Genomic DNA, 20,960 nt, shown 5'->3' on the forward strand with positions numbered 1-20,960 from the left:
CTTAAGCTGTTGCGGTGTTCATTCACATGGTTTCTAGATTATTGTGTAGAGTGATCAGATGCATTTGAAATAATTGCTAAAAGCTTCACTGGCCAAACAACAAAACAAAAAAAAAACTAACATTAACTGACTATAGTTATATCAGCAGCACATGTGAAAGTGTGACTGAGTACTAGTCAGTCACTGTTTTCTGGTTACCTCCTAAACAACACGTGCGACCATCATGGCTTTTCATCAAAATGGCCCCACATGCAAGGACATTGCTACAAAGAATATTGCACCTGAAAGAAACATTTACAGGATCATCAAGAACTTCAAGGAGAGAGGTTCAACTGCAGTGAGGAAGTTTGCAGGACGTTCCAGAGTGTCCAGCAAGCACCAGGACCGTCTCCTCCTAAGGACTACGCTAAGGAATCGTGTCTCCAGCAGTGCAGAGCTTGCTCAGGAATGGCAGCAGGTCGGTGTGAGAGCATCTGCACGCACAGTGAGGCCAGGAATCAGTAAAGAAGCCACTTGTCTCCAAGAAAAACATTAAGGACAGACTGAAATTCTGCAAGAAGTACAAGGATTGGACAGCAGAAGACTGGTGCAAAGTTTTTTTTTTTCTGATGAAGCTCCCTTCCGACTGTTTGGGACATCTGGAAAATCAATTGTTCGGGGAAAAAAGGAGTCCTGTGTTGTGCCAACAGTGAAGCATCCTGAAACCAACCATGTGTGGGGTTGCTTTTCAACCAAGGGAGTGGGCTCTTTCATAATTCTGCCCCAAAACACAGCCATTAATAAAGAATGGTATAAAAACTTCCTGCATTATAGAGCACCATAAGCAAGAGTCAAAAAGAAGTGGCTCGAAGATCATTACATTGAATTTTGGATCTGTGGCCAGAAAACTCCCCGGATCTCAGTCCCACAGAGAACCTGTGGTCAGTGCTCAAAAGGCGAGTGGACAAGCATAAGCCCACAAATTGTGATCAACTCCGAGAACTAATAAGGCAAGAATGGATCGCCATCAGTCAGGATTTGGCCCAGAAGCTAATATCCAGCAGGCCAGAGTGAATTACAGAGGTTATGAAGAACGAGGGTCAACACTGTAAATATTGACTAATTTTTTGCAAATAAAATCCTTTAAAACGTATATGCTTACCATTACTTTTTAGTATACCATAGAAACATGTGGAAAAATTATCTACAGTACAAACACTGATGCAGCAAAACTTTGTAAAACACTAAATGTATGTCACTGCCAAAACTTTTGGCCACAACAGTACAGGACCAATCAAGCTAAGTTCATGGAAAAAAGACAAACACATAAGGCCTGTCACCTACCCTATCTGATTGGCATGATTAAGATTCTTATAGCTTATTGAACAGGAAAGCAGTATTGAGTTAAACAATGACTTCCGAATGTATTTTCCTCCATTAATATTAAAAAATAGATATAATAAAAGTTCTAAGCAATGAACAAAGTCAACCAGCTCTGAGATGAATTAAAACGGCAGAAACTTTGATTTTAAGCCAAAAATAAAAATCATAAAAAAGGCAAGGGCCAATGCGGTGCAGTTTAGCTCAAACCCTGGTCAAAGTCTCCTGCCTGTGATTTTGTAATGATCCCAAAAACATTGATTAGCATGCTCTGGTGTGTCTGACTTAGAGCTAAACTCTGCACCGCATTGGCCCTCCGGGGCAAGATTTGAATAACCCTGGTTTAAACCTTGTCTTTTTTATGATTTTTATTTTTGGCTTAAAATCAAAGTTTCTGCTGTTTTGATTCATCTCAGAGCTGATTGGCTTTGTTCAATGCTTAGAACTTCTATTTATTTATTAGTGGTTCATTTTATAAACCACTGCAAATGACAATCATACTTATTAAAATAAAAATATAATATTTTAAATAATATTTGTATATATTTAATTGTATTTAGATTATTACTGATAAATTATTTGATAAACTTTATACATGTAAATAATATTATTCTAATCGTTGTATTCTATTCATTAAATATATTACTTTACTAATAATTATAAATAACGCTACTATATATATATATATATATATATATATATATATATATATATATATATATATATATATATATATATATATATATATATATATATATATATAATTACGAGTTTTTAAAATATAACAATTACAAATAAGCATTTTAAAGTATGATTTTCAAATCAATATACAAATACAAAGGATTACATCACAATTTTCTGAATAATAAATCTCTTTTCAGAATAATAGTGAAGTTATTTACAAAGAAGTAGACTATTCAAATATTTTTTTTTTTAAATATAAAGCAGTGACTCACTGTGACTTACAGAATGGTTTTTACAGAAGCATACAATCACTTAACCTCAGAGCTCATGGCTGTTCGGTCTTGAAAGATTTACATATTTTGTTAAAACATTTTTCTATGGAGAGAACAAATATTTTACCTCCGTAACCTGACTCTTATGCTATATTTCCAAGACAACAGCTGCTGCCTGGTCCAAGACAGGCACTCAATCTTCCTCTGCTCGCATGTAAGCAAGGTTCTGCATCTGAGACGCTTCTATCATCACTCTGGCAAACCAAACCGCACTAAAACCCTGTAAGTGATCTAACCATCTACCTCTCGCTCTCAATTCTTTCCTCGGTTCAAACCCGAAAGGGTCGAGGGTGTAATGAAAGATGCTGAACTTTTTTTTTTTCTTTTGTAGGAGATGTGTAAAAAGCTTGCCTTTGCTTTCTGCAACCTCCTCTGCAGCAGAATATGGAGACGCATCTCAGCAAAGCTTTAAAGAGTACTGGAGAGAATGGGTCGCTCAGATAAAAACTAATGACATAAAAGGTGGGTGAGATCTGAGAAGTCACAATGACCACCTCTTTCTGTGGTACTTTAGCACCTTATAGGTGTTGGTAAGAAAATAATGGGATGGTAGAGGAAATGAGAGAGAGTGAAGGGTGATGATAGCTGTGCCATGGATTGGAGTCTTACAGGACTCTTCAATAGAAGGATTACAGTGAAGGAAAAAAATCATGCTTGGTACAGACTCTGGGGAAACACCAGGTAAACACATTTTACCCACTGTGAACAACAGCATGCATGCTGATAATCAGCTCCTTGTGATGATATACAGCTAGAGGGTTTAAAATGAGGCCATATCACAGCTGCTGGTAATACAAACACATGTTCTCCCAGCTGTCGTTATATTATATTCATAGTAAATCTTTAACATACATATATATATATATATATATATATATATATATATATATATATATGCCCTTCACTAATACCCTTGGTAAATATGAGCAAAGAAGATTGTAACCAATCACTGAAGTAAAGCAATTGAAAGTGGGGGAGGGGGGGGGGGGGGGTGTCTCATTATAAAAATGTTTTTATCTAGTTCACATTGGCCACAATTATTAGCACCCATTATTGCAACTAGGGGTGGGCGATATCTCGATATTTAAAATATATCGAGATATTTTTTAAACACGATATGGATTTTGACATATCGTATATATCGATATATTGTTTAAATTCTGATTCCGCCACTTTGCTTGTTTGCCTTCCCTGTGCTGTGCTCGCCCCCCCGCCTCCTTGCTTTTGTCCCCTCTCACCTCGCGTGTAGAGAACTAGTCAAAAAAAAAAAAAAAAAAAAGACAACTGGCTCCATTATATGGAGATACTTCAGTTTTAAGGCGTAGGGCGAACGGCAGGCAGATGTCTACTGTAGGGCCCAATGAAACGCGGACGGAATCGCGGAATCCAGTCATAAAAATGGAATCTACAGTTTAACGCGGAATGTCACGGAATTGGTCAAATTTTAAATGAATTAATCAAAAGTCGGTCATGCACTTACATCAAATCGCGAAATGGACTAATATCTGCAAATATTAACCTGGAAAAGTCTATTTAAATATGAATCCTGCATGTTCTGCGTGTCTGTGTCAACGAATGGAGCAGAAGCGCGTCTTCATTCATTAAACACGGAAGCTCGCATAACGCTCGCGCTGATTTCATTGTCTTTCCTCTCTCTAAATAAAGACGTGAACACATGAGGAACATCTCCAGAACTGCACTGAGAGTCACTTCATGAGCATCTGACCGTTTGATTTGAGTAAGATTAGCTCATATCACATCATAGACTGTGGTATCACATACACAGAACTGTAAAGTAATTGAAAAAAATAAAAGTATTTGACAGAAATCTATTACTATTGTACAGCAGAATGTAGACAGCCCACTACTACTACTATTAAAATGAAACGAACATAATTTTATAAGGAATAATCACACAACATTTCTCCCATGTTTTATTTTTAATAGTAAATCCCCTTTGTTTACCAAAAAATAAAGTTTGCTTAATTTTAAATAATTAAAAGATAAATTAAATGAATGTTTTATGCCTTCATTTGATAATCAGTAAAATGTAAATACACAGAATTTCTGAAGGGAAAAAAACATTTCACATAAGGCTATTTTAAGAATTTTTTTTAACTAATTAAGTTGTTTTTATGCATTTATGCACACAGAATTAGGTAACAATAAAACATATGGTGAAGAAAAAAATAAAATGTTTCATAGGCCCCTTAACATGTAATATTTGCCATATTTGTTTTTGCAGTAGTTTTTTGGGGGTTATTTTTCCTGTAAAGATATCGAGATATATATCGTATATCGAGATATAGCAAAATATATCGAGATATATTTTTTGCTCCATATCGCCCAGCCCTAATTGCAACCCAATTATTTTCAAGATGACAGCTCTGAATTTTTTCTTATAAATATACGATTTCTAACAGAGACAGTCAGGTGTTGATTTTTTATCTGTTGGTATTTGATAGAATCCACAATGCCATGTATCTGAACAAGATGTCCAGGACCTCTAGCACAGGTCAGGACATGAATACAAAAAGGCTTTATCAATGCCAATAGAATCACAGTGAAGTCTATTATTAAAAAGTGGAAGGTATTTGGTACAACAGAGACCTCCCTGAATCAGGACGTTTCTCCAAACTAGATGAAAGAGCCAGGTGGAAACTGGTCAGAGAAGCTACCCGAGAGGCCTACAGCAACTCGGAAGCAGTTGCAGGAATTTATGACAAAGAGTGGTCATTGTGTGCATGTGACTATCACAAATCCTCCACAAATGTAACCTGTATGGGAGGGTTGAAGAAAAAAGCCACTCCTCAAGAAAGGCCACAACTGAGCTTTGCAAAAACCAACATTGAAGATTCTGAGGCAGATGAGACTAAAATGGAATCATTTGGCCTCAACACCAAAAAATGTAATGGAAATCCAATACAGCTCTCCATCTCAGTAACAGCATTCCTCCAGTAAAACGTGGAGGTGGTAATATCATGTTATGGGGCTGTTTCTCTGCAGCAGGGACTGGAGCACTTGTAAGAATAAAAGGAACAATGAATGGGGCAAAATACAGTGAAATTCTTGAGGGAAATCTGCTGCCCTCTGCCAGAAAGTTTTCAAGGGGAAGAAGGTTTGCCTCTCAACATGACAATGACCCAAAGCCCACAGCAAAACTGAGCATGCAGTGGTTGCATGGCCTAATCAGAGCCCAGACTTGAATGAAAACCTGAATGAAAATCTGTGGAATGACTTGAAGACTGCGGCCCACAAATGCTCACCATCAAATTTAACTCAACTCGAACAGTTTTGCAAAGAAGAGTGGGCAAATATCAAAAGTCTAGATGTGCAAAGTTATTAGATATACATCCCAACAGACTAAAGGCTGTAATTAAAGCAAAATGTGGATCAACAAAACACTGACACAAGGAGGTGATCCATTTTCCAACTCAGTGATTCCGTTTTTTTATTTTTATTTCTGACATGTTGGTGTTCTATCTTTCACTTGGCTGTTATAAAAGTTGCACGAAGTGAATACAGCTGAATAAAACCTAAACTGTGTCCATCTTCATTTCAGGCCACAAAGCAACAAAATGGGTAGTGATTCTTTTCTATTCCCACTGTATATAAAAAAAAATATTTTGGACAAATCTTTGTATATGTACACTACTGTTAAAAATTTTGGGATGGATACCTTTTTTTTTAAAATAATGTATTTCAATCTCCTAAGCTAACAAAAGCTGCTTATATTCGATCAAAAACAGTAAAAACAGGAGTATTGTTAAATATAAGTACAAAATAGCGCTGCACAATTAACCAAATTTCTAATTGCAATTACAATTATGAATGCCACAATTACGCGATCGTTCAAAGCAGGAATTAATCGTTCAAAGTCCCACTTATGTTATTCTGTGTGCTTAAGATGTGTTTTTTTAAATTTCTACATGTTATCTTAAGGGTTTTTCCCATTATTTTAATTTTAGTATAACATTATAATACCATTCATATTTTTACTTATTTATAATTTAAAGAAACCAAACCGATGTATAGTTAACACTTGAAGCTTAATACTATAGAAAAGAACAAAGTTTTTCAGCTTGTTTATTTTCATATAAAAATATGGCATAAACGTCAATGTAAATAGCGATGATTGTAATTAATCATCGCAATTACAGTTTCAAGGGAATAATCGACAATTATGACCTAGTATAATCTAATGTAACGTTTTAATTTAATGCATCTTTGCTAAAATAAAATACATTTAGAAAATAAATTGATCACAATATTTTGTCACAAAGCAAGAAAAAAATCAACAACAAGCCCTGATAGCCTAAGTGCCACCCCACCTTGATCTGGAGCGCTTCCTGCCAAGCACTGGGTTGCTGCCAAAGCGGTAGGTGCTTGGACCGTAGCTCTCCTTCTCCCTCTCATCACGCTTTCTGTCTGAAGGGCGAGCTTGTCTGTCTCTGCGGCTGGGGGAACGAGACTCAGACCTGAGAGAGGAGAGAGAAAAAGAGATTGAAAAGAAAGAAACATGGTCAACTTAGCACTAGAAATTAAACCCACAGGAGACTTCTTGATGCTGTTAAATTAACTGTCAGCTGATGATGGTTCTTTGCTCTTTGCTCTCTATTACATCTTCAATACTTTTTAGACCGATAAAGAAAGTTCTAAAAAAGCAGTTGAGCTCTTGAACCTTGAAGAAAGGCCATTATTGTAAACAGAAACTAATTTCATAAAGTAACATTTTAAATTACATTTAATAAAAAAAAAAAAATAACTAGGAAAGTGTTAATGACATTAATACCATGTAATAAAAATTATATTAGTTAATGCTTTGCGCTTCAGTGTGATTTTATTGTTAAATTGATGATAATTAATTGCACGCTGCAAGTTTTAATTTGTGGTGAATAAAAACAGCACATAAAATATCCTGCCAGTATCTGGTATAAATCACTGAAATAGCAGTCATGAGGAATCATATTTTTTTTTTTTGATATTCCTAGACTTATATGCCACACACAGCAGACATTACTGTAAACATTGCAAAGACAGCGAAGAAATGTCATGGAGCTGAAAAATTTGGGCGAATCGGTGATCACTGTTCTCCAGTGCAGGCCGTCTGGGACTGACTCTAGACCTGAGTGGATCTCAAACAGCCAATCAGAAATGTCAAGAGTGACAGTAGTTACAGTTTACAGTTGTAAATGAAGCTTCAACTGGCACATTTATAGGTTTCTCTGACAGCAAGCACTGCAGTATACAAAAATTCTGAGTAAAAAACCAAACCATATCTTGTGCTGCACAATTTTATTTTTTAATATAATTTACACTTCATTGTAATAAGAGTTATGTGTTTAATTTAATACAGGCCAGGACTACATTACACTTTTAATGTTCAATAACAGTACATATGAGCCTCAGTGAAGCCTGGAAATTGCTTGTAATGTTGATGAAAACATTCCAGTAACAAAATGGATGGGCTGTTATTAAGAGTTGAAATGTAATCATACATACGTGTATATACCCACACAGAAGGATAATGTGAATTAAAATATCTCGCGCACACACACACACACTTCAAACAAGTAGAGAAGTGAAAAGGTGAGGGTCAGGAACAGGCAGAGATAGAAAAATATATATATTAATACAGACAGGAAGAAGAAAGAAAAATAGATATTAAATCTAATCAGTAATAATCTGCTGCAGGGTTGTCAAAGTTATTATTTGATGAACAGGAAAGTATTTTTTCCCCACCATAATACATTTGCATCCATTTATTATAATTGTGTCCAGTGTGAATTTCATTTTTTCTTTCGGTATTTTATTCTGCTACATTGGACAGATATACTCATTAAAAGTAAATGTGTGGCTTGGTCCCTGGTGTTGACGAAGAGATGTCAGGTGTCAGGAGACGGCAAATAAAAATGAGCGAGTAGCTTTAAATTCTGACACCGGCATTATTAGCGGTAACAAAAATTACAGGCACAACACTGGTCATGTTTGATGTCAGAATGTAGGGGCTTTATAATCACTTCTGGCCCTAGGATTACTAATTTAATGTTCACTGTTGGACTCACAGACTGAGATATGGGCTTGTTATTAATGAAGGCTATAATAAAAACCAACAGGCTCAGGATTGTGGCGAAGTTTGATTAATACAACTTACTAATGTTCCTTTATAAAGTTACCTAGTTGTTTCTTGATCACAAAATCAGCATATATTAGAATGATTTCTGAAGAACCGTGTTACTCTGAAGACATTTTAAAACATACTCAGTTAGAAAACAGCGGATTTATTATCGTAATATTACTGATTTCACTGCAACAACATAGAAACTGTATTTTTAATTCAGCCTTGGTGAATATATATATGCAAATTATTTTGGTGAGATTTGAAATGTTAAATATTTGATCAATTTAAGTCAAGTCAAAGTTAAGTCAAAAAGTTTGAATTGAGTCTGTAGATTAAGTGCTTCGGCCTGCAGTGGCTGAAAATATAATACCTATAAGCTTAAAGTACAAATCAGATCTAAAATCTAAAAACTCTAAATCCTGCTTCCTAGTATTTGAAAACTTGGCATGTACTTTACCTCTATTTTCTTTAGAATACATGACAAACAGTTTATTAAATTCCTCTCAAATTCAAAATCAGCTCGCTAAGAACAGCAATTACTAGGGGAGAGTACAAAAGGTGAAAGCTGAACACTTTAACATGCATTTCCTCTATTGAAGTGGCAATACTCAGACACACTTGACCAGGATTCTGACCTGCTGGAAAACAAACACTCGTGGTCTAAAGGCCCTCCTCCACTTGACAGCAATCAGGGAACAAGGTCAAAACCACAAGGGCACATGTCTGGCTAGAGAAACGTACATGTCCATGTCTACTAAGGGCATGGTTGTGGAAGGGGAAGACAGACAGGGTGTGTGTGAACAAAGGTGTAGTGCCACTTCAGGCACTCATTAACTCAGGTCACCTGAGAACTAATGGGAAAGGGCAACACTGGAAAGGCCATGATGGGGCTGTACCCAATGAGAAATTAACTTGGAGGTGAGACATCTGGATTTAGACGAAGATGGGATTGTCATCTTAATGCAGACGCTGCAGTCTGCGCAGCACTGCAAAAAGCTTATGAAATAAGCGGATGAACTGCAGTTCAATAACAGAGGAATAAGAAAACCACCAGGGATAGATGGAGAACATGGCTAAAGCCAAGGCGGTATCTACAGAGTATCAGTCAAACTAGATTAGTAGTCTAAGAAGAGCTTCTACCCAAAACTCATCTCAATCTTTCTCTTGCACAGACATAAGATTATTCTACAGTTTGTCAGATATTTTATATATATATATATATATATATATATATATATATATATATATATATATATATATATATATATATATATAATTTTTTTTTTTTTTTAGAAGAAGCAATTTTACTCCTTCCGATATTTCACCTAGCCAGACTTTTTGCCCTTGTTTGGAAAATTTGCATAGAAATATAACCAAGGAAAAGACCCAAAGCTTTTAAAGGATTGGGGGAGGGTGGGGGGAGGGAGAGAGAGAGAGAGAGAGAGAGAGAGAGAGAGAGAGAGAGAGAGAGAGAGAGAGAGAGAAGACCTTTTACATGCTGCGAGTGATTTAAATGCTGTGGCCAAATGATTTAATCTCCAGAAATTATATTAGGGTGTGTCAGGGTGGGCATTATGAGGGGACTGTAATTGCTGGAACTTCAACAGTGGATAATGACAAATAATCCTTGATTTCCAATAAAGAGGACCAATTAAAAAACAAGGGGGGCGGAGGGGTGAACAAAAGTTTAGAGGTGGGGTATTGCATCTTTGCCTCAATTTCTGGAAACAAAATTTTTGACAAGCTACCCTCCCCAGATGTACAGTAGGATGCAGGAGAAAGTAAGTTAAGCTTTGGACTACTGCTAATGATTTCTGCATATACTAATCATTAAAAGCTTTTCTTCTTCAACTAAGTCACTACTACTCCAAAAATCTTCCTGATTTTCCTATCTGAAAATCTGAGCTGCCATTACAGGAATCAATTGGTGCAAACAGACCCTAAATTTAAAGAGTTCACAGAAAATTAATTGTCCAACCCTAACATTGTTCCAAACCTGTATGATTTTAGTTTTTCTGAGGAACCTAAAAGAATATGTATATATTTTTTTTGTCCATATAATGAAAGTCAATGCTCTGTTATCAACATTGTTCAAAAAATATTTTGTGCAGAAGAAAAATGTCAAACAGACTTGAGGGAGGAGTAAGTGTGAAATTATTTTTTTGGTGAACTGTCCCTTTAAATGGAAGGTTTCACATGCTCTTTCCAGCCTGCACTGAATGTTTACACTGTGTTCAATAAAAACTACTTCCTGTTTGTGTTTTATTTGTGTAAGCACGTCTGTGGCACAGTTGAGGATCAGATCACATTTTGGCCAATTTATACAGAAATGCAAAGTAAACCCCAGGGTTCACATACTTTTTCCTGCAACTGTATTTCTAAGTTTAAGAAGTGAAATGTTCAAATGATTAATTCCAACTTTTGAGCCCTAAAACCACATTTTACATTTAACTCAAAAGGCCACTTAGATTACCACATTTTTGGATGGATAAAAAGGTGGAAAAGGCAGTTTTTAAAACATAATTACATTTCAGTAAATGTAGCCCTAGGTACATGCCATTAGCAATTAACAAACTCTTTTTAACAGCCTTGCTGGAAATGTGTTACAACTCCCAAGCCATTACCTGGATCTCCTGAAGGTGCGATAGGCACTGGGCAAAGAGTGCTTGGATTTGGATTTGGATCTGGAGCGGGACCTGGACCGAGACCTCCTCTTGTGTTTCTTCTTCCTCTTGTCTCGATCCCGATCCCTATCCCTATCCCGTTCCCTTTCAGGCACACGGGAGGAAGACGAGGAAGAAGTGGTCACATGAGATGCAGGGGCATTTGCACTCCTTGTTAGTGCACTTTCAAAGGGCTGGTAGTCAAATCCTGGTATACGAGACGTGTGTTTAGGGATGCCGCTCATGGGAAGGGTGGACGCCAATAGCTGTAGAGACACAACAAAGGAACAGGGATTAGACACGTGAGACCTGAAGCACAACTCGGACGGGCACATGAAAGAAAACTGCCTTTTTAATAAGCAAAATTCAATCGGGTTGCTTACTTCAGACAAAATTACAACACATTTGAGATGAAAGTTGGTCCCGGTGGCTTTCTAAATTTGCGCATCTGCTCCAATCAATAGAGCCGCAACTGGCTTCGAATGGTCTCAAGGACCGTATCCAATTTAGAAAGGTTTTTGCCATCAGTGTTATGTCTCCATGTGAAAGGAAGCACTGATACGATGTATGTGGACAGCACCCCAGAGCAGTGCCTTTGTCTTTTCCATCCCTGGTCCTAATAGCTCCTCTTCACTCCTTCCACCCCAGAAATAGCGGCAATTAAAAATGCTGGTTGTTTCGCAGCATAATATGGGTCTGGCAGAAGTATAATTGGCCATTCTCTTCTGTCGTAATCACTTCAATATGTGTCTGTCTTGTTAAATGAGATCCCCTCTGCTGTTGGATTGCCATCAGAAATGATATTTCGTCAATCAACGTTGCAGCTCACGCCTTTATAACCACATCTGCGGGCCTCAGTTCATCACACTCAATGAAATAAAAAAGTCTATTTTATCATTAGACAGAAAAGGCGACGGACTCAAAAGTCAGGCTCAAAATCTAAGGGCTACAGGTCATGTAATACAGCTCTGGAGAGCTTAAACTGAACCAGGACGCAATATCATCCTAAAGTATTTTTAACCTTGTCCCAATTAATCTAGAAAGTGTTTTTTTCTCTCTATCTACCATGGGAACGTCTCTTATGTAAAAGATAGTGCTGCTCAAGGCAAGAAAGGTGCTGTAGATGGAAGATAAGCAAATGTATTCAATTTGATAACTCTGTAGCTGGAGTTACATAATGGGACGCAGGGTTGAGTTTGATTTCAGGGGCTTTGGGTTAACATTTGGCTAGATAAACCCCAAAGGAGAGTGTGGACGACTGTCCAGTCTCGCGCTTCTGTTTTCGAGAGATAGGAACAAAGTGCCCTCTAAAATGTCAAGCCTGATAGAGCCCCATAATCGGCATGTTTATAGTTTTACATTTTCTGAAAAAAACGAAGCATTGCTATGGGGTTTATTACAGGTCCATGTCAAATGAGGACAGCCTCAAGTCTATGATGTTTTGGTTACAAGATATGGCTTGGGTGCCACCTTTAACATGAATTCACAGTTTTATCATATAAAATGCTTAAAATGTATTAAAGTAATAGCACAGCATGCCTCTATTTGAGCACATACTGCATAGTATAAACTTTGCAGGACAAATTAAGAAGTTTAATACTTAGGGTTAGGGCTTTGTAAAAAAATACATAAACCAATGTATGAGCAATAGTGATGCCTTCCCTTTTAAGTACTACTAAGTACACCCTTATTGAGAGGAGCTGAGAATGTCAGGTCAGCAAAGTTAAAGAGCTTAGTCATTTGCACATGTTAATAAGGAGAAAGTTTGCATCTAAATCCCCACAGTATAAAACACGCTGCTGTTCCACTCTTGGAACTCTATTAAGAAGTCCAAGTGAAAGGTAGAGAGCGAGGAAAATGGAGTTGAGTGAAAGGTGGGAGTGCTAGTAGGAGACAAACGGCAAGGTCTAACCTTTCACTTGTTTCCCTAACATTTTTATTTGGTCCTTACACACACGGCAAAGATTGCAAATTGAGGATTGCATTTATCATCTATTGATCTATAAATAAGTCAAACATTGTGTTTGTTCAGCCTCAGACTGTGACTAAAGCAAATCAGCCTGACTAAAGAAACAGCCTTCAAATGGTAGACAACTTTAAGGGTTAATTACAGCCTTACTTTCTCAGTAAGAGACACTGGGGGATAGGAGTGCAAAACGGTCTCTAAATAACTGAATAAATAATCAAATTAAGCACCTAGAACAGCAGAAGAGCAAATGTATGGAGTCATCAAAACAATTAATCCGCTCCATCTGCAGTGATTTAATATTTAATCCATCTGTTCTTCATATCTGCAGAGAAAAACAAATGTAATTGGGGTAAATTGCTGCTATTAAGTTCACATTCTCTAGAGACACTGCCAGAAACATAAGTTTTCACCACAGTAGTTTTTTTGTTTTACCATTTCAACTGGATCGAAAGAGTTTGGACTGACAGTTTAGAGGAAAAAAAAAAGTCATGGTGGAGGTGCCTTAGGTGGAAGTGATTTACAACCAGCAGCCTTTTCCTTGTATATATTCTTCACAGTATATACGCACCCCAGGTCACAAAGGGTGGGAAAGCATCAGAGGTGAGTCAGCAGATCAGTCTTCCTCAGCTTTTGACACGATCACCTCAATCTCCTCAGATTTTCCCCAAACACTGACTGCACAAGGCAGATTCAGTGTGTTATCAGAGCCATTTAAATGCATGAGCAGCAGCACAACTCTCTGGATAGTCAATGTCTCTCCTATAGCCAGAAAAAGCACAGACTGCCTTTTTCATTCAAATGATGACACCTAGAATGAGTCTTTGATCTTCACCACAGTTTACCTCGCTCTCCTGGGATTCTGGGAGACTGAGGTGCAACGACTCTGGCACAGCCTACGAGTCGAGACTCAGCACTGTGCTAATTAGCTTGGGCTTTGCTGGAACGAACCATTATTTATGATTCTCTCTAGCTTCTTTTAACGAAAGGCTATCGTTTCCCTAATTCTGAAGGAGCATCTGGAGAGCCTGGAGTTTAGGACAATAGTTCCAAAGGCACTTCAGGGAAACAGGAGTTGAATTTATTTACGATTTCTCTCCACACACACAATATGTGTCACATCTAATGGGAGTCTAAAAAGCTATTATCTTCGTAATTACAGAGGAATGGACTTCATATCAACTTGCCAAAAGAAAAATGTGTTCCTCTAAAAAAACAAATACACCACCACACATTTGATCTCCAAATCATGGTCCGAAGCATTAAAAGGAGCGCTGTAGTGGTTTTGGGGACCACAGGGAAGCTTTAATCTCACCCGACATTCGTATGGAACATTAGGACACTTTTCTCCCACAGGATCTCTGACTGAGTTCGAGGGGATTTTAGAGAGTCTGAAAGCTGCTCACTATATACATACACATCGTCGTTTACCAGCTGAATCGCCTTGGTGTCTGCTGAAAATGCAGAACTAACTAAGTGTTGTGGGGTGAAGAACGATTTGATTACTGAGAAATAGAAAGGGAAAGAAGTAATAGTCAACTGAAAGAAAGCAGTAAAGCGAATGCATGATGCCGGATGGCAACCGAGGGATTATGGGGGGAAAAATTGACAGAGGCTTGTTTAGAGCAAATTCTCTAAGACCATGCAAACAATGCAAGCTGGTCACAAATTTTCTGTCAATTATCGAAGTCATCAAAATTATGTGAACCCTTTCAATTTAACTATTTCTTATCAATTTTGATCTGACCTTCAACAGTCTGTTGAAAAATTACACACAGAGACACATTTTCTTGTGTCTAATGAACACGGTGTGAAAACCCTCGCACTGCAGGGAGGACAAAGTATGTGAACACCTAGGCTAGTGTAATCTTGTAACCATGTAATCTTGAGTTCAACTAACCTTGAGTTCAGTCAGTGAGGCGACATTGGTGGTGTTGGTCAGCGCTTCCCTATAACTCTGGGTTTGCTAAATCACAAAAAGCATTGCCTGATGTGTACCAAACCTCAAGCAAAATAATTCTTTGAACATCTGAGATTGAGAACTGTTGATCTGCCGAAAACTGAAAGGGGTCTCTAAAAGCCTTTTAGGGACACTATATCAAAGAAAAAAAAAAGAACAGCAGAGGAGAGGCCATCATGGATTTGGGCTGCTTTTATGACTCTGGGCCTGAATCCCTTGCTATCGTCAAAGGAAAAGAGAATTCCAACGTTTTCAGGACCAGGGAGGTCTTTACCTCTTATCGTAAAATAGGAAAACATTTTTTTGGAAAACATGGAAAAAGTTTGTTTTTAGGGGTTTTAGCTCATTTGCTGTTGTAGGTAGCCAATAGCATAACAAAAATAAATTTCTCATCATTGTGTTTTTTGGCCCCCCTGGACGAGCAAGCATAGGAACATGCCTAGAATGCCTATGCATAAATCCGGCCCTGATCAGGACATAAGAGAACGCAAGGTCATCCGACTGTCAACTGAAGGACAGTCACACAAAGCACAAGAGTAAACCAACAACAGGAATACTTCAACAGAAGAGTCCTGACCTCAAACTGATTGAGATGCTTTAGCACGACCTCAAGAGATTAATTTATACAATATATTCTAAGAATATTTTAAACCGTAAAGTCTCTTAAAGGAAAAAATGGTAATTCCTTCTAAGTTATTAAATCTAAATGTTTGCATTTTTCCCACCCTGCTTTGTAAAATGTTCAGTAAAGATATAGAATGTGTTTGTCTTTTAAATTGAATTCATGCAGAAATCAAGATAAATATAAAGGGTGCACATACTTTCCCCCCAGTAGCTGAATGACATCAAGTCCTCATCCTATAAAATCCTTTAATTAAAAAGTCTTAAAACTGATTTATTACAAGCCACTAATCCCCATCAAATAGGAATATTTTCAATCTGTGGTTTAAATGGAAATGGCTGAAGTTCAACCAGTCAACATGGCTGAATTCATTCTTCTCTTCTGCTTAGTACTGATGAATGAGCAGTGAGTGATGGAAGTGTTCACATTAATCAAGCCAACAATGAATAATCTAAAAACTGGCTATTCATTATGAACAATCCATGAATGTTTCAATGCTGGTGGAGCTCTCGTCTTCAGGGGGGTAGAAAGAATGCTTTTAAGTCAAAAATAATTAGCTTGTTTTTCCTGCAGTATGCCAATATGATGAATGGACATCTGTCAGGAGGTGCCTGGCAAAGTAACAGCAACACAAGGCGTTCTTACTAACGTTCTGGAAGGTTCCAACCAGGGAAGTGAACTATAAAAGAAACGCACTGATTGTTTAACTGCCGGCAATCATAAAGGGAACTAATATAACAACGGCTTTACTGAATAGCAAATTTGCTTGAAAAAAAAAAGTGACCTGCCAATTTATTGTGATTCAAAAACTGTTAAGTGTAATTACATTAAATTATAAATGGAAGAAAACAAAATGATCAGCCATTCTGAAATGAGTCAAACTAACATAATGAGTTTTTAAAGGGACAGTTGGTGGTGTTTATTATATTAATTCACTCATGTCGTTCCAAAAAATGTTTTATTTTTTATAAACAATCCCTCATCTTCTGCCATTGGTCAGAAACAAACAGTTAGCCCCACCCCAGAATCACACAATTGGTTGACTCGAAGCCTTCACAATTTCTTCATGTCAAATAAGCAGACTGTTCAACAACAGCTTCAGAAACCTCCATCCCAGCCATGATACACTCCAGTCGCTTCAGCGAGAACACCAATCCCAGCATTCTCGTTTAACACGGACAAAAGAGAAGTGCAAAGGCACAGAGTCTCACCTCCACACCCCTGCTTTTGTCACTAATCAGGAGCGTGTTCCCTCCTGTGAGCCGACATTCTTGTTAAAGCAGTACCTGCTGGAAACACCGCTCTCATGGGATCTTCTTTTAAAAAGAGCCGCTCGCATACAAAGTGCCCAATCAATTAAATGGTAAATCACACATCAGAGGAAGAGAAATGCCACAGCCCTGGGGCAAGAATGTGTGCAACTGGGAGCATGAACACGCTCCAGTACACATAAGCACACTTTGGGCACAGCAAACAGGTCCCGACAGCCATGATAAAAACTCACACAAAAGGATGTGAAGGGAGACCTTAGTCTTCGCAACAGATGTCTGCTTGCCTGTATACTCACGATCTAATAAATACTGCTTAAATAACAGAGAAAAGTGCTTTAACTTTATCCACTTGGCCACCAGTCTCTATTAAGAACAACAGACTTGCATCAAGCACATGATTGGCTCTTTAAAAAGAAAATGCAGCAATGCTGAAAATAAAATAAAAGTTAAATCTTACACTTAAAATAAAGACAGACAGGAAATACAAGAATAAGGGAGGTGGGAACTGGCCTGGCTTCTGTTTCAGCCGTTGTGTTGTTCTTTCTTAAACCGTGACAGTTTGCGACAATGATCACAGTCCGAAGAAAAAACACGAAATCAAAAGTGAAGAACAAGGTGGCCATACGGTCACATCTGATATTCAAAAGAACGGCAATGAGTAGGTGTCCTGTGAGCTCCACTATTCCTGTGTGTTCCACTTAATAATGAAAGGTCAATATTAAGAAACAGGCTTAAAGTACAAGACATAGCAATAAAGCAGTCAATCCAAGACATCGCTGGAGAGTCGGCAGTCCACTGTGAACAATTTACAGTGCATTCATCAAACGAAAGACGGCAGAACGACCAGCTGGCACAAAGATTTTCTGCAGTCCGGAACATTTGCTAATTATTCTGAATACACTCAAGGTGAAAAATATGGCTTTAATGATTACATGCCGCCTGTTTATTTAGCACCCAGAATAATTCTCGACAACATGTTGAGATGCATCTTAATTTTCCTGGCTGGTGAACCATGAGGTGGAAATATACAAATAATTGCCATTTTGAAGATACATACAGTTTTCCTGACAAACACATACAAAAGCAATGACAGCAAACACAAATGCAGACATTCAGATATTGCGGTCAGAACCCGCGTTTCCACCGAAACTACCCAGAACAATTGTACCAGGAACTTTTTTCCCCATTTCAACATATTAATAGATTAATTGAAGACCAAAGATCACATTTTATGTACTTTTATGTATATTTCACTAAAGACACAGAGCCAGCGGAAAATGTCATAAAGACTAGGAGTCAAGCACTGAGCTCCCGCTGATCGTGTAGGGCGGTTGGTCTCAGAAATCAGCTAAACAACTTTTAAATAGGCGCTGTCTTAATAAACTGCAGATTTGAGTTTTAACCTACATTCTCCCTTGAAATACTTTAAAAACTACATTTCATGACAATAACACTAATATTAAATATTAAATAGTAAAATTATCTGAATAAATAATAACAAAGGGCTGTTTTTTTTACATACAATGTAAGTGGATGTGGACCAAAGGTCAAAAGAGAACCACAAAATTATAGCAAATTTAGTCTTGGATTCTGACTCTTCAGAAGACTTTGTATGAAGAACAGATTTACATTGTTAAGGCCATTGCACACTCAGTCCAAATTTGGAAGCAAAATTTCCGCACGTCAAAAATTTAATTCGACCTCACATTACGTCAATCACGCTTGCACACTGCCTCCGAAACATTCGTTCATCAAAAATTAATTGTAACAGGTTCGATTTTCTGCGTTTTTCACATCCGTAAAAACCATAGACTGTATAAAAACTCATTTTGAGAGACGTTTTGAAAACTCTGAGCCACCGTAAAACTCCTGGCAATGGTGGTGAATGAATCAACCTAGAAACCTAAAAGATACCTACAATTATATATACAAATATTATTGTATCAAAATTACTACAAATATTATTATACAGCTATTAGACATACTGCCGGTCTCTGTTCAGGATCAATTGATGCATGGAAATTAGTGGTCTTTTTAATATGTGGCTCCAGTATCGCTAGCAAAACATCATACTGAGCCACGGACAATCGAATGTACGTAAACTTTGAATCGGTCTGGATAATCCCGCAGCTATTTGATAAGGAGGTGGAACTCTCCTTCCTCTCTACACAATCGCAGGAGTGGATGGACCCAATATTTCCTCTTTCTTATACTCTTTTTAAAAAGAGAGAGGACAAAAAAATATTACATCGGAAATTTTTCGGATCACAAATGCCAAGATTTTGGGTGTGCAATGACCTTTACTTCAAACAGTCATGGTCACAATTCACTTTTATTCTATGGAAAAAAGCAGATTAAACATTGTACTATACTCTGAAAATTTAAGGTTCCAAAATGGGAGTTTTTGCAGCGACCTAAAAAAAAAAAGTTCCCTAAAAAAGTTTTCATGGGTTTTCAGTATTTTTAGTGTAAAAACATTTGAATAATTTAATCTTTTTCCACTATAAAGAACCTTTTGTGCAATGGAAAGATTCTGTTGATGTTCAAAGTTCTTCACGTAGACATTGATGCCAATGAGAGTTTTATTTCTAAGAGTGTATAACTCATTTCAAAACAGGTTTCAAAAAGACATGAGGGGGGCATACATGACTTTTCATTTATGGGTGAACTAACCCATTTAAGAACCTGTTTCTGTCTTCTGAATGACATTTGGGATTTGTGACAAATGGTCCAACAGTGAAAAAGCAATCTTTGTTGAGGTAAAAATTATTTTCGCTGAGAGCTAATCCGTAGCCAATTTACTCCTTTTAGGTCAGGATAAAAGTTATAGTGGGCTCTTAAATCTTAGGCATGGATTTATGTATAAACTAATTAGAGTGAGCACAGACACAGTGGCAGTGAGCATCAACAGTTTCAGATAGCCTCATTTCCTCAGGGTCCATCGATTCCATTCCCCTTTTTAATTCTGTCTGGTGACTTTAAGGAAAAAAAGGACAGCTCCAGCAAAATATTGCCTTAACCGAAAACAGGCCCTCCATTTGATGTTTTTTTTTTTTGTTCTCATCAATCGCCGGCCTATAATAAATGTTGACTTCTCAAAAGCGTCACATAACACAAAAACAAAAAAGGCCAAGAAAGTTAGTTTTAAGTATGCTGCAAGGCAACTATTCGCTTGTTAAGTCTGACGTCACGTAGCAGCGCTTCCGTGTCCAAACGCTCTATCAGTTGCCATGAGAAAACAACAAAAGGTGCCAATATAAACTCACAATGTGATAGAATATTAGCGAAAAAGTTATAATCTTAACCTTTAACTCCATACCGAAGTCCCAGATAGCCAGACAATGAAAATATAAATATAAAAAAAATATTAAAACATTATTTGAGTTTGGGACGCTGTGAGCAGGGAGACTGTAGTGTAAACCGTAAGTTTGAAAGCGTTTAGCTTAAATGATTAATATGAATAAACAGTGCTCATAAACGGCTGCTGAGGTCGTATTCTCAAGTGAAGTGAGTTGAGGCTTGGACCCGGAAACAGCGCTTCTTACGTCATCACTTAACAACCGAATAGTTATAAGAAATATATAATTATATCAAACTCAAACCAACACAGCTATACAAGTGAAACACTAAGCCACAGGTTCAACAGTAATCACAGCTATTTAAACTAGATTTTCAAATAATCCATATGGATGTATGGCAACAGTCTGTTAGGATTTTATTTCAGATTAAATCTGTAGAGCTGTGATGAATGTTGGTCAAGTTCTAGTCAGAATAGCATTAAAACTAATCTGTCTGTGCCCATCAATCAATGCCAAGAGTGCGTTTGGCTGTGGGTGTTAAGTGGGGGACTACATTGTGAGAAAACTTTCCTGATAGCATCTCACAGTGACAGACAGATCCATAAGCACAAATTCAATACGGTTTTGAAGTGTGCATGATCGGCTGCTTTGTTTTGCCAGTAAACATGCCGTTATCTTACAGC

At 37.4% G+C, this 20,960-nt stretch overlaps 1 protein-coding gene across 1 annotated transcript in view; it reads right to left on the reverse strand.

The window, feature by feature from the left end:
* The window catches only part of LOC127941564 (splicing factor, suppressor of white-apricot homolog), an 82,197-nt gene that overhangs the window by 7,682 nt on the left and 53,555 nt on the right, over window positions 1-20,960 (reverse strand). Inside the window, exons 14-15 of the mRNA XM_052536750.1 lie at window positions 11,121-11,425; window positions 6,707-6,853 (exon numbers count right to left, since the gene is read on the reverse strand). Of these exons, the coding sequence (XP_052392710.1) occupies window positions 6,707-6,853; window positions 11,121-11,425 (452 nt within the window). The remainder of the gene's footprint in view (window positions 1-6,706; window positions 6,854-11,120; window positions 11,426-20,960) is intronic.

The sequence above is a fragment of the Carassius gibelio genome, chromosome A21, assembly GCF_023724105.1.
Source record: "Carassius gibelio isolate Cgi1373 ecotype wild population from Czech Republic chromosome A21, carGib1.2-hapl.c, whole genome shotgun sequence".
Lineage (NCBI taxonomy): Eukaryota > Metazoa > Chordata > Actinopteri > Cypriniformes > Cyprinidae > Carassius > Carassius gibelio.